General features: G+C 42.5%; 1 protein-coding gene across 1 annotated transcript in view; it reads left to right on the forward strand.

The window, feature by feature from the left end:
- Positions 1-14,413, forward strand: part of LOC138284882 (lysophospholipid acyltransferase 2-like) — a 143,473-nt gene extending 129,060 nt beyond the window's left edge. The window contains exons 11-13 of the mRNA XM_069224122.1: positions 3,601-3,733; positions 6,837-6,988; positions 12,170-14,413. Coding sequence (XP_069080223.1) covers positions 3,601-3,733; positions 6,837-6,988; positions 12,170-12,383 — 499 coding nt within the window. The 3' untranslated portion in view covers positions 12,384-14,413. The remainder of the gene's footprint in view (positions 1-3,600; positions 3,734-6,836; positions 6,989-12,169) is intronic.
- Positions 14,414-14,619: the final 206 nt, after the last annotated feature.

A 14,619-nucleotide genomic window follows, 5' to 3' on the forward strand; every position in this document is an offset into this window, starting at 1 on the left:
CTTGTATGAGTATATTGTCATCATGCAATTATTGGCCTACTTGATACATCCTATTAAAAAAAATCACATTAAATTTAGCAGTGGTCTGTTCATCTTAAAAATGTTTTGTCAAATGCCCATCAATTGCCATATCCTAAATGCCTTTATTAAGGATATACCCACAAACTGACTTCTTAACCAGGGCGGAATATTCCCTTTCCATATCTCTAAAGGCAAGAAACGCCTTCCTAGTCCACTCTATATCTTTCTTGATTAAGGAGGCAGGGCTACTCAGGGCTACTAAGCATTTCTGGTCACACTAAAGCATTAAAAGCATTATTTATATGTTTATGGGGATGTTCATAGACCAGTCCAGTTTTAAACAATCCTCAGTTATTGCCCTATTAAGCTTAGGCTCAGAATTAACCCAGATCACAATCCATCTGATCAATGGTTGCAAAGCCAATACATCGGAAAGGTACGGTAAGCCTACCTCCTGATGTATGAAGGAATAGTCTTCAGAAGGCACAACAGACATTACATAAAATGATTAACCACAACATGGAGAGGATGTAGGTCCCTATACCCCCAAAGATCACTTCCGCCAGCCACAAAAGACACACACTTAGACTGGAAGATCTTTATTATGGCTTTAACAGACTTACTGCCTGCAAAGCCAAAGAGTCCCTCAAAAGATCTTAAAAGGGAATTTTTCTTGACAGCTAACAATGGTTCACAAGAACCCAAAGAATCGAGCAAAATGTCTAAACATGGGGACATTTCCACCCTAGAAAGTGTTGTGCCTTTCACACTGTACCACCTAGCACCTAGATCTGGTAGATTTTGAAAAAGCCAGCATAACATAGGATTTTCAGTAGTTTGTTGCTAATGGCAGCAAGTCCATAAACTTAACAAAGCTATCCAGCTGTTGTTGTAGTCGTAATCCTGTCTGGACAACAGGCCTGATAGAATATCCGCATACAATAATACGGGGACATAGCCTCCCCACCACCCTGGGATAATCAATACTACCCTGCAATAAAACATATTCCAATTATAATACATAAAGTGAATAATAAAGGGGCTAAGATGCAGGCTTGCCAAACCCCTCTCCTTATGGGGAAAGACTCATCTTTATTTGACCTCACCTCAGTTGAAGCTGTACGTGTAGGTCTTGCACGGAAAAGTCTGTCTTGCTCAACACCCAGTGACATCAAAATAGACCATAATTTGTCCCTGTTCACGCGATCAAGTCTGAGGTGAGGTCCAGAAATTTCATATGAACAGAGCCCTATTTGTACACCACATACTTATTCAACAGGAGATACAAGTTCAAACATTAATCAGTTCTCCCCAGTCTGGGTCTATAACCATATTGTATAACGTCAAAGTAAAATTGAGTTAGCTGAATTCTCACATACGCAAATTTTAAAATCTTACGTTGTAGAAGAAAAATGTTTAGAATTAAAATAAGGCACTTCTACCTTAACTCATTACAAATGCTGACCCCTAGCTATAGTTTTTAGAAAACCCCTCCCCTGACGAGGCAGACTATTGACTTTCTTTGGTGAATCTAATGAACACAATAGAGGGGTTTGGTCACTAAATGCTAGGATATGTATTTCAATGAACTTCACAAGGTTTCTGAGAAGAGCAGATACAAATATAAAATCGATAATTGTAGAACATCCTTGACTTGTTAAAGTGGGCAGGATAGAGAGCTCGGAATAGGAACCAATCATATCAAAAGGGAGAAAAAGGTTAAAAGAATTAATTATTGAAGATAAAAATTCACCATTAGCCTGTAAGTTCCACGCGCGGGACAGTATCTCTTAGACAGTAGTGGGGCTGTAAGACCTCTGTGAAGCACCCGTGTATAGATGGAATTAAAATCTCCTAAAAGAACATAGCAAAAAAGAGAGGAGCTTTTATCTCTTTAATCCCTCAAAAAGGTATGTAAGAAGTATAAATATTCCATGTTTCTATCTGAAGAATTGGCATTATAAATTTTTTATATCAGCACACAATTAGCATCGGGAAGAATGAACTCCATCGCAAGTAAATTAGGAGAACCTGAAAAAAATCTCTCATCAATGTCCCACTAGAGAGATTTGAGCACCACTAGCCCTCCTTTTGCCGGCCAGAGGAGGAAGGGACATCAGGCATATTAAATGAACTGTAACCGTCCATAAAATATTATTAGAACTATGCAAGGTCTGCTGGAAACAGAAGGAGCCAAAATCTGAGATAAAATATAGCCAAAGCTTGTCAAACAATTTGTTTCCCAAGTCCGCAACAGTCCAACTCAGGAGTTGCACACAACTCTGAACCATAATTACATTGGCATAGTCAAGTCCAAAATGAACAGTAACAGAACCTGACAGAACATTCCCATGAGGAAAATGTCAATCAATACCAGCCGAGGAACTTAAGTGCTCAACTCTTTTATGGGATGGCACATTAAAGGACACTAACTCAGCTGATCTCTGCTTCTGAATTAAAGTTGGTGGAAGTTTATAAAAGAAGCCGAAGGTTAATGCAGATATGTTGGTATGTGAGGCCTTGGCTTTTGAAAGCTCATGCAACTTGGACCCTGGCACCCCGAGTGATTGAAATTAATAATAACAGTTCCCTTCATAGCACTTGGGATCGGAACTGATCCAACTCACTTGTCTAATCATAATGATAATCAGAACAACCCAACACCCTCTCCCCAAACACCTGCCCAACCAAGGCAATTGCAAAAGGTGATGCTTCGGGCGGGAGACTGATAACGGTGCTTGGACAGTACCGGGGAGATAACATACTCCCATTCTTACTGCCAAGATGAGGTGTAGTCGGATCAGACTTGACTCGGAGCTTGTACTGATTTACATAGAACAGACACAGAAGAATTCCACTTTTATCCTAGATATGTGTGTGTTTGATGGAGGTGGATATTTATATGAGGTTTTAGAGATCTGGCCCCTCATTACGGGTCTGGAGGTCCTGGGACTGACAGACTCGCAGTGGAGGTCAGACTGCCACCAAAGCAGCAGTCTGGTCTCCACAGTACAACCCTAGCGGAGCCGCCACAGTCTGACCGCCGGCACCGACAGGTTGCCACCAGTCGACAGCCTGGCAGTGCCAGCGGCCTTATTCCGCTAGGGCAGCGTTGCAAAGGCTGGCATCGACAGTGTGCCAGGGCCCACATGGGGGCCCCTGCAGTGCCCATGCACATGGCATGAGCAGTGCAGTGGCCCTCATGGACAGCCCCATAGTGCTTTTCACTGCCCGAATTATGGGCAGTGAAAAGGGCGACGGGCGCTATCGCACCAGACGCACTGCAACATTGCTGCCAGCTCGATTATGAGCCGGCGTCAATGTTGTGGTGAGTTTCCCGTTGGGCCAGCGGGCAGAAACGCTGTTTCCGCCTTCTGGCCTAGTGGAAAACTCTTACTAGGGCCAGCTGGTGGAAAACTGGAGTGGCAGTTCTCTGACCCGAAGAGTTTGGCGGGTGACCTCTGCCGCCCGCCAAACTCTTAATAAGGGCCTTGGTGTGGGGGGATTGCTTATCACACTTTGGTAACTGCATTATTGGGTCACAACAATGGCTGACTTTCGCCTTTTTTTTTCATTCAGGATCTGCTATGAACGCTGCCCCGTTCACCCCATGCTGGCCACCTTCCTGCTGTCAGCCCTTTGGCATGGAGTGTTCCCCGGCTACTACCTCGCTTTCCTGTCAGCACTAATCATGTCCCTTGCAGGCCAAGCGGTGAGTGGATCTATCAACCTGCCAACATAAAACTTAACATGACTTATTGTCAGGCCATGTCATGCACTCTTGAAGCATACCATTTTCTTCGCTGGGCACGCAGACAGTGCCCAGGTGATCTCCAGCCTTACTGGCATTTTTGAAATACATGCCAGATGTGAGCAGACATATTTACAGTCACTCCAGATAAGAGTTATTAATTTTGCTGGTAAACTTAAATATCTATATTTTTAAGCCATCTGGGTATGTTTCATGGATGTTTGTTTTAAGCTTCGATTTGCACTGATCGGCAGCCCTAGCTCAGCTGAACATTGTAGTGCAGAAAGAATGAAGGTTAGTAAGGACACTTAGATTTTCTTCACACTGAACTTACCACTGCTCTGTTGCCAGAAGTAGTACATTTTGGAGGGCATTTTACTTAAGTGACTCTAAATACATTCAAGTTTTTGGTCTATGTGCCTGGCGTAACTCCATGGTCTCATATAATGAGAACTAGAGTGCATCCTCCTTGTGGATGTGTACAGTGGGCATGTAACTAATTTACCTAGACAATTCTCTCTAAACAATCCACAGACTGTTAATAGGACTACATGTATAGACCTTAGATTGGATTTATTTTCGTCTTAGGTAGGGCCTCCTTTGATAATCTTAAAGGTTAGAACCCCTATTCCCCTGTTTTGGTTTGTCAGACCGTATGGCCACAACGAGTTTACAATTTTCATTGTCATGCTCTGTCCACTGGAAAAACAACTCTAGCAAATCGTCGGACTTCAGTTTCCCTTCTGACTTGCATTGTAGTAGTGGCAATTTGAAGAATAAATATGCTAAAATTACATACTTTTTGCTAGAAAATCAAAGGTCTCCCATCTAAATCCAGAGTGGTGGCATATGTGGATTAACTCTTATTCTGGTTAGCCTGGATTGTGAGTCAGGGCTTCTAATCTTACTCAGGCACACATCGGTCAGAAATTGAATTTTCCACCTGGTATGATTGCTCAAGCTGGAACCGAAATGGAATGATAACCAACTATTGATAATTCAAAGGAAGTCAACTCCTTGTTTCTCATCTTACAAATGGCTTCCAAGTGTTCACCCAACATCTTTCTCCAGTTCTTAGCACCAGAGACCAGGCCTTTCATTTGACAAATGGAGCTTTGCTCCACAAGTGCCTGCAAATAGATAAGGATTTTTGCCAAATGTGACAGTTAAGTGAATGATGATGTAACTCTTTAAGTGAACGAGCAGATTTAAAGAATTGAGAGTATAATGGATGAGACCGGAGGACATTACCAAACTGCTTAGCCTTATGCAAGTTCTCGACCTGCAACATGCCAACTGCCAAGCAGAATAAGGCCCAGATTTAAGAGGGCCTAGTGCCATTCCAACACCACATTAGCATATTTAGTTTTACGCTAATGTGGCGTTGGAAGGCTAAAAACGCTGCGCCATATTTACAAAGTGGCGTAATGCATGCACTGCTCCACTTTGTAACCCTTTGCACCACAATATGCCCGCGCCAGGCATAATGTATGCAAGTGGGGTGTTCCGGAGCTGGGGGGGGGGGGCGAAAAAATAACACAAGTAGTCATTTTTATAGGCATTTTTAAAGCCTGCTATGACCAGGCGTTAAAGGGAGGTTCCCATTGTTTTCTCTGGGCCTCTGGGTGCTTTGCAGGATTACCGTCAAAGTTGTTAGTTAATTATTAGCCGTTTTGAAGCCTATTATCAGCCTATTCTCTGTACAGCTGACCAATGACAAGTGATTAGGAGGCCGATCTGTACATCTTCAGGGTCATCATGGTGGAGCATTCTAGCATTCCAGATCAAATGTGAATAATACGTGCCTCATATTCAAGAGGAGCACCTCCTCACTGAGACTTATATGTGTATTCCTCCGTTACTTTCTAACGCTCTAGGCTACTGCTCGCTTCTCCTCTGGTCAGATGCCTAAGGCTCGTAACTTGCTACTGATACTCCAGACTACACACTTTGACTCAGTGATTTATCCCATATGAAGGCTTTCCAGCAGTTTGTGAGCCAAACTAAAAGGCACACCTTGCAAACTGGACTGGTACTAACTGAACCAGCTATGATCATCAGGACTTCTTAGCGCCCATTATCACACTATTGTATGTAACTCCATCTCATACACTGACACTGATGCAGACTGTTATGTAGTACTTTTACAAAATGCCAAAAAGTAAATACAACAGAGTTCCCAATAATCTGATCAACTTTCTTCTCATTTTGCATTCTGCATAGCTAATAGGGTGGCACAATAGTACTTAAACAACAGAAACCTTTTTTTAGTACACCGTTGTCTTCTAGACCATACAAAATCACACTTCTGCCTGGGCTCTGGAACCTAGGTAGACATTTAGGGGCTTGCAGAATGAAACATTCACCATAAAGCAGCAGTTGCCTCACTCCTCCCGTTCAATGGCTCCCCAACTCATTTAGAGACAGGGGAACCATTTGGTTTCTGGCGGCATAGGCTCGGTTTGCTCTACCATCAGACCACGGGTGTCTGAAAATTCGAATGCTCCTCCTAAAATAGGGCACATCTTCTGACATTCACTTTTCCTGCCAAGGTCTGCTGGGGTAAGGCAGCATAGTCCTGGGCAGGAAAAGGTATAAATGCCCCTGCACATTTGGGAGATTTATTTTTCTTTCAAAAATAATCCCTGGTTTAAAGTCCTTTCAGAAAAACAAAAACTTTGCAGAGCTTGGCAATGATTTTTCACCAAAAATTGCTCTTGTGGTGTCAACACAGGGAAGTCAATTATGGTGGCTGGCCTGCCTCATCATTAGTGGAGAATGAACCTCCGCCAGCCTATAGGTTTGTAAGCAGGCTTATTAAACTCATAATCTTCTATGAAAAAAAGTGGGCTAGAGCATCATAGGTCAATATTGTGGAATCCTTAAACGTCAAGGTCGACATTCAAACTACAATATATTGGTACAGCGCCTGCAGGCTTCAGGCTCCTGAGGGAGCACATAAGCTCCTGGGATGTGCTTTGGCCTCTTGGCGCATAGTCTTGGCGCATAGTCTTACCTCATGCTCTTGTGGCTAAGTTCTCAACTTTTTCTTCACCCCTCTCAGGTCAGAAGGAACTTCCGGCATCACTTCCTCCACTCTGTGGCACGCAAAAGGTTCTACGATGTGCTCACCTGGATGGCCACACAAGTCAGCATCAGCTATACTCTGACTCCTTTCATCCTCCTCTCACTGGAACCCTCCCTCAGGTTTTACAGGTGAGATGCAAGAACGGAAGGGATAGCAGGATATTGGGTGGTTAGACAGGATGAGATGAAAGAGAAAAATAATGGAACAGAGGTTAAAAGGGAAAAGAAGAGAAATGAAAACCAGAATGAACGGAAGCAAAAGGGAAATAAATAAAATGAAACAAAAAGAGGAAAGAGGAGGACGATAGTGCTAAAGAGGCAAAGAAAGAGTAACGAGAGAAGGTTTTCGCAAATCATGGACAGTCATAACCATAACCCGAGTGGATCGCTAAAGCACCATACTCCTGGCCTACCTTTTAGACACACTTTCTAGGCCATACCATGCAATACTATATAATGAAATCCATATATTACAAAACCATATGATACCATGGCATACCATACTATGCCATACCATACAATGACAAGCCATTTCAAACTATATTATACAATAACAGACTGGCCATACCATATCATACCATACCATGTGACAAGCCATAAAAGGTCATAAAATACCATACCATACAGTGAACGACCACAGCATGCCATACCATACATTACCATACCACACCATACGTACCATACTATACAATTACAAGCCATACCATAGAATGACAGACCATACCAAATCATACCATAGCACACCACACCATCCTATACTATACAATGAAAGACCATACTTTACAATGCTATACAATGACAGACTATCCCACACTATACCATAACTTACCATACTGTACAACGGCATGCCATACCATATAAGACCATACTATACAATGACAGCCTGGCCATATCATATCATACCGTACCATACCATACAATACAGTGAAAGGCCATACCACACTATGCAGTGACAGGCCATACCATACCATATTATACAATGATAGGCCCAACTATACCATACCATACCTTGCCACATCATACGACAGGCTGTACAAAAGCATACCCTACTATACAATGACAGGTCATACCAGACCATAGATACAATGACAGGTCATACCATCCCATACCATGCCATACAATGCCATACCATAAAATACTATAAAATGGCAGCATGCCACACCACATCATACCATACTATACAGTAGCAGACCATACCGTAATCATACCATACCATTTTATATGTAATGATAGACCATATCATACTGTAAAATGCAGGCAATAGCATACCATATCAAACTATCTATACAATGACACGCCTTACCATACTATACTATATAATACCAAAAAATGATAATCCATACCATGCAGTAAACTACAGAACCATATCTTACTATACAATGACAGGCTATACCATACCAGACCATACTATAAGATAACAGGCCATGCCATACCATACCATGACAGGCCATACCAAACAATACCATACAATTTCATGCCATATATCATACTATACAATGACAGGTCATACAATATCATACCATACTATGACAGGCCATATCATATTACACAATGAGAGGCCATGCCATACCATACCATAATATGCCAAACCATACCATACCATAACTTCCTATACAATGACAAGCCATACTATAATATTCTATACAATGAAAAGCCATGCTATACAATGACAGGTCATACTAAATCATACCACACCACACTGTACTCTATGATGAAAGATCTTACAATACCATACTGTACAATAACAGGCCATACAATACCATACAGTACTATACAGTGACCGAATATATCATACCATAGCTTACCATACTATACAATGGCATGCCATACCATATAATACTATACTGTTTAATGACAGCCTGGTCATATCATATCATGCCATATTATACAATGTCAGACCATACCATACAATATCATACCATACCATATTGTACAATGACAGGCCATACCATACCTTACCATGCTATATGACAGACCCAACCACACCATACTATACTGTATATTGGCATGCCATACCATATAATACTATATTATACAATGACAGCCTGGCCATACCCTATCATAACATACGATACAACGGCAGGCCAAAGCATACCAGAATGTGTAATGAAAGGCCATATAGAACCATACCATACAATGACAGACCATACCATACAATAACATACCATACCATGCCATACTATACAATAACAAGCCATATCATACTATATTACACAATGACAGACTGGCCATACCATATCATACATACCACACAACAACAGGCCATACCATGCCATACTATACAATGAAAGACCATACTGTACCAAACCAAACCATACAATATCATACCAGACCATACCATAGAATGATAGGCCATATGAAACCATACCACACCATACCATACTATACTATACAATGACAGGCCATACCATACCATACCATATCATACAATACTATACAATACCATGCCATACCATACAATGACAGGCCATACAATACCATACTATACCATACAATGTTTTACCATACCATACTCTACATTGACAGGCCACACCGTACTATACAAAGACAGGCCATATTGTACCATACAATACAATGAAAGGGCATAGCATACCATATTGTACAATTACAGGTAATACCATACCTTACCATACAATACAATGCATACCATACCATATTATACAATGACAGACCATACTGTATTGTACAATGGCAGGCCATATCTTGATGATATTCATTCAGGATTGTGGAGTGGATGGGGATATCATTGCTGCTGCAGATGAGGCCTCCAAGCCTGATAGTGTTTTTCTAATGGAATTTTGAAACACTTCAGCCACTGATGAAATCCTTAAATTGAGGTGTTTATACCTCCTTAAGCCAATGGGTTTAGCGAATGTTGTGATATATCTAATAGCTGAGTCCATGAGTAGCTGCCAATAACTAGCATTTAGCTCAAGGTTGGAAAGACATTGCTCCCCGTTCAACGGTGTGTAGCTCTTAGTGGTCTCAGCATGAGTCTGAAATAATAGAAGTTTTTTTAACCGATCGTGGGAAGGTGCTGCTTTGAACCTTAGGGCTGCAAATTATCGGACCAGGGAATCTACCATAAAGTCCTGATCTATTTTTGTCTATTGGGTGATTTTTCAATCTATACAGGTTGCTACCATTACTTCGTTGTCCTGATAATGACCCTGACAAATTGTTCCTAATAGGGTTGAGATATCGACAAATGTACCAATGGACTGACTGATTTATCATGATGCATGTACTGTACATTTACTTTGAGGCTTGCTGAGAATCTTCATCATTATCAGCCCCTAGAGACATATGATGTATATATTTTTTTACAGCACCAATGCACAACTTTTTCACTCATGTCACTGTTCACTTTCACTGCGTCGTTCTGGGACCACCTGTAATGTGATCTGGTGCATGAAATTAAATTAACCCTATGATTAATGTGGTTGTTTCTGAATCATAACATTTGTCCTAGGTGGTTTAGGCTTAAAACCTCTCCCGAAGGGGGCTTTTGTCTTGTTCTCGTCTGTACTAGCCCAGGTTCCCCGGGTTACAGGGTTGACACTTAACAGATTTGTAGACATCACACTCATGGCCAGCCCCTGTACACAGAAGGTTCTCCAAGAAATTATATGTGTCCTACCCTGCAAAGAGTAATAGGAGTGATCTCTTCACCATCCCATCTACTTGTCTCATGATGCAAAAGAAGTTATTGAGATGACTCATTCATGTCTTCCAGCATACATCAGCGGTAGTTGGCTCCACCAGCTCGCTAAATGAGGGCAATGCAGTAATGGATGCATGTACTAGAACTCCACTGGTAAAGCTTGCTTATCATTAGCCATAGCAGGTGAGCCTCAGTGCCTCTCTCTTTGACAAAGTTGGTGTTGCCGGTTCACACCATGACCATCCATTTTGACAACCATGAGATGACGCATGGAAACCTAAACCCTCATTGGGGATGGAAGAGGTCCTTGGTAGGTGATGAGGCAATCCTTATGTGGGGCTTATTGTTTTTGGAGCTCGTGTCCTATTGTAATTGTGTCAGGTGGAATAGTGGGCAGCTGCGCACAGGGGCACATTTCCTGTTTGTTGGGAAAAACAGCACTCCTCTGGGGTCCCTTTCTTTTGGAGTGCAGCGCTGCTGTGGGCTTGAGAGAGAGGCAACGCAGAGGCAAGTGCTTTCGGACTCATACAGGCTCCATGAGGCTGACAGGCCACAAGTCTCCCTTTCTGCTCTCGGGGGTGGGGCCCATTGGCACTGATAGAGCTGCCGGCTTAAGGGGTGTCTCAGCAATCGTCTGTAGCTCTGAGGATGCAGGTGGATTGCTGCATTGGGTTGTGAGGCAGAAGGTGATCACAGAAAGTATGGTTCTCTCTAGGCTGAGAGAAGGGCCCATCCTTCATCACCACTGTTAAGTCCTGGGCCACTGACACATCAGTCTGTGTCTTGGAGTCACCGCAAGCAGTACTGTGACCTTTTGTTTATTTCCTTGTTCAGATCCAGCCATAGGCACGGATGTATATGTGATGGCCCCTTCACATAGGGGTCAGGTGGCTCACTACAGCTATGTAGTCCATCTAAAGCTACAGTGAGTTTACCCCAGGCGCTTCCTTGGAGTTTGCAGAAGGTGTTCTTCACTGTCCCTGAGTCTGTTTTCCTGAAAGCAGCACTGTAGTTTGTCTCAAGCAGCTCTGTAGTTTACGTAGACGGTGCCCCAGGTTTTGTCTAAGGTTTTCCTAAAGTCAATCTGGGAATTGTCTGAAGCTCCTTTATGGTTTGACTGACTGTTTTGAGGATAGCCTGAAGCATCTCTTGGGTAATTTGAATTAAGTCTGCTCTGTGCTGAATCCACTCCTGGATTTGTCTGGAAGCCACTCTCGTGTCTTGCCTGAAGTGATTTTCTTTACATTTATCTGCTCTGTTGTTTGTCGGCATCCATTGTAGAATGTTCCCTTTGTCTCTGCTTTATCTGCATTTGCGGGTTGTCTGTTTCTCCTCTGGGGTTTTCCTGTATCAGCTCTAATATTTTCGATATTATCTCTGAGTTTAGCCTAAAGTTATTCTGGGGTCTGTCTGTATTTATCCCCTCTCAGGTTTTGTGATGTTGCTCCGTCCATGACTTGCCTGGAGCTGCATAGGTTTTTGTCTGCATCTTCTCTGCAGTTGGGTTAAAGTCTGGCATTTACCAGGAGCTGCACTGGAGTTTGCAGAAAACAGCTCTGCATTTGACTGGAAGCTGTTCCTTGATATTTGTACCATGGTGCCTATTGGGAAGCTTGTGACACATGTTTCTGTTTTTTTCTATGCAGGTCGTGGTGGTACATCTTCCACATTCTTGCTCTGCTCCTGATCCTGCTCCTTCCACAGAAGAGAGTCTCCTTTCCACATGAAAGCAGCAAGGCTGGGTCTTTACCCCTGGGTAACAATGGACCTCTGCACCAGAATGGAGCTACGGCTACTGGCAACAACATTGATCCCCCGGAAAAGATGTTGCACAGACAACATAAGCCCGTCTGCCTCTAAAAGCAAGCACTTCTGGCCGTGCAGCCACAGATTACATGGTGGCCAGAGTAACACTCAATGTACATGCACATACAGATTTGTTTTGTTTTCTGTCATGCGCAGACATTTTAAGAGGCACGAGCCAACAACACACCCTGAGCATGAGAGAGGACTCACCCAGACCTCATCAGTCCATTAGTGTGCCATGACCCATCAGGATCCGCCGGGAGAAGGCTGCTATGGAGTCCACCGATGCCAAAAATCAAAACTATATAGACGCTGCAGAGTACTGCCCTCTTGGTAAACCCGCTGAAATGTCAGGTCAGCTAGTCATAGAGCAGAGGTCTTCAAACTGGGGGGGCGGGCCCCCCTAGGGGGGCCTCAAGTGATCCCAGGGGGTGCGCCAGACTCTGGCCAAAAGAAACATTATACAGATAACAAGACTTTGTTTTAAGGAGAAGCATTTAATTGCATTTTTCAAAAGATAACAGTACTTAATTGCAATGTTTAAATATGTCTAGACATATTTAAACATTGCCATCTTTATAAAACAATTGTGAAAAATTCTGAGTGGGGCCCAATGATTTTTAATTTTCAACTGGGTGGGCACGGCATTCAAAAGTTTGGAGACCACTGTGACATAGAGTGAACAAAGTGCTGGAGCGGTAATCCCAGACTTACCACAGTAATATGGTGCTCACAAGGTTTTAATGTGTAAGCCTGAAATAGAATACTCCACAGAGAAATCAGATGTCAGAAGATGTTGGTATGTTGGAAAGGCAGGTAGAGCTGGGACTGAGTTGTGATAAGGCATTGATTTCATGAAACTCTGTTGCAGACCTACTTGGCCTCTGTCGGACTATTGGGAATTTGGTAGTCATTGGAAATAGCCCTGCAGAGGAATTGTATAGGTGGCTGAATTAATTCAATGTTTTTTTATAACAAAAAATCACCTTAACTTATATAATCTGTGTCCCCTCTTCTTTTCCTGCAAATCAATGCAACAATTACATACGCTCACAGCTTCTGCATGGAGCTTTTGGCTATCACTGCTCTTGCACAGCGGATCGTGGCCCTTCTCATAAGGTTCACGCTACATATATACTTTACATTAAAAATGACATAAAAAGTACCATCTGTCCAAGTTTGATAGTCTCGGGTCAGACAGCAAGCATGGCATTAAATTTCAAAGATTAGTTGGAAACACCACTCAAATCTTTATTATGCATAACAGTCACCCGTTCCCTCTCTAGAATTACATTTTAGGAGGGGGCCACATTGGGCCACAGGTAAAACTGATGGGGCCACAACAAAATATCACTTGTGTGATGTCTCCCCGCCAGCTCTGCGTTGCTGTCTCTCACTCGTTTGATTCTTCTACCTGTACCCGCTGTTTTGCTTCTGCCCCCACCCGTGCCTCCTGTATTGCTTCCGACCCTCGTCGCTGTGTTGCTTCCAACCCCCACCTATGCCCCTGTATTTCTCCCCACCCATGTAGCGTCCTCACTGATGTTTCCTCCCACCCGCTATAGAAAAAAAAAATGTACCTTTTTCTTAGTGACCGAACTTGGATCGGTAACTAAAAAGAAATAAAAGAACTGTGTGTCATTTTGTAGGCGTGTACACGTGCAAGATGCATACATTTACAAAACTGATATAGCCGGCTACGTCAAAAGTTTTTTTTTTTATTCTTTAGCCATGCGACATAGCCTTTGGAATGCTGCGCTACATGCCTAAGACAATTGGCAAAGTTAATAGGGCCCAAAGGCAAGATCTATCGACTTTGCCAATGCACCTTAGCTTGGGTCAATTATAGTCCTTGCAGGAAGCTGAGAGCGTAACAATGTTTAACAGAATTTACAGTTTTTAAAATATTATTTTTCCAGTGATAAACCAGTTGAAATTATTTACTGTTTTTCAGAACAACAGACACAACACGTTTTAATTTTACTAAAGATTTGTTTTAATGTTCAGTTTTGTCCCACTACAAGGCACGTAGACCGTGTGAAATGTATTTTATTTGCAGTAAGCATTAAATTATTTTCGTTTCAGTTGTTTCAAAATGTTTATGCATTCTTAATACCAGGTATGTCTCTGTTATATTTTCGTGAATTCTCTAAAAGGTTGACTTTTTAATGAACAGAATGCACTTTGGCCCTACCTAACTTTCAGTATGGCAGCAGTTCATGTGTTTTATCTGTGGCCAAGCCTACCGCTAACTGGGACCTCCATTTAGGGGCTCAATGGCTGAAGTGAG

Source organism: Pleurodeles waltl, chromosome 3_1 (genome assembly GCF_031143425.1).
Source record: "Pleurodeles waltl isolate 20211129_DDA chromosome 3_1, aPleWal1.hap1.20221129, whole genome shotgun sequence".
Taxonomy (NCBI): domain Eukaryota; kingdom Metazoa; phylum Chordata; class Amphibia; order Caudata; family Salamandridae; genus Pleurodeles; species Pleurodeles waltl.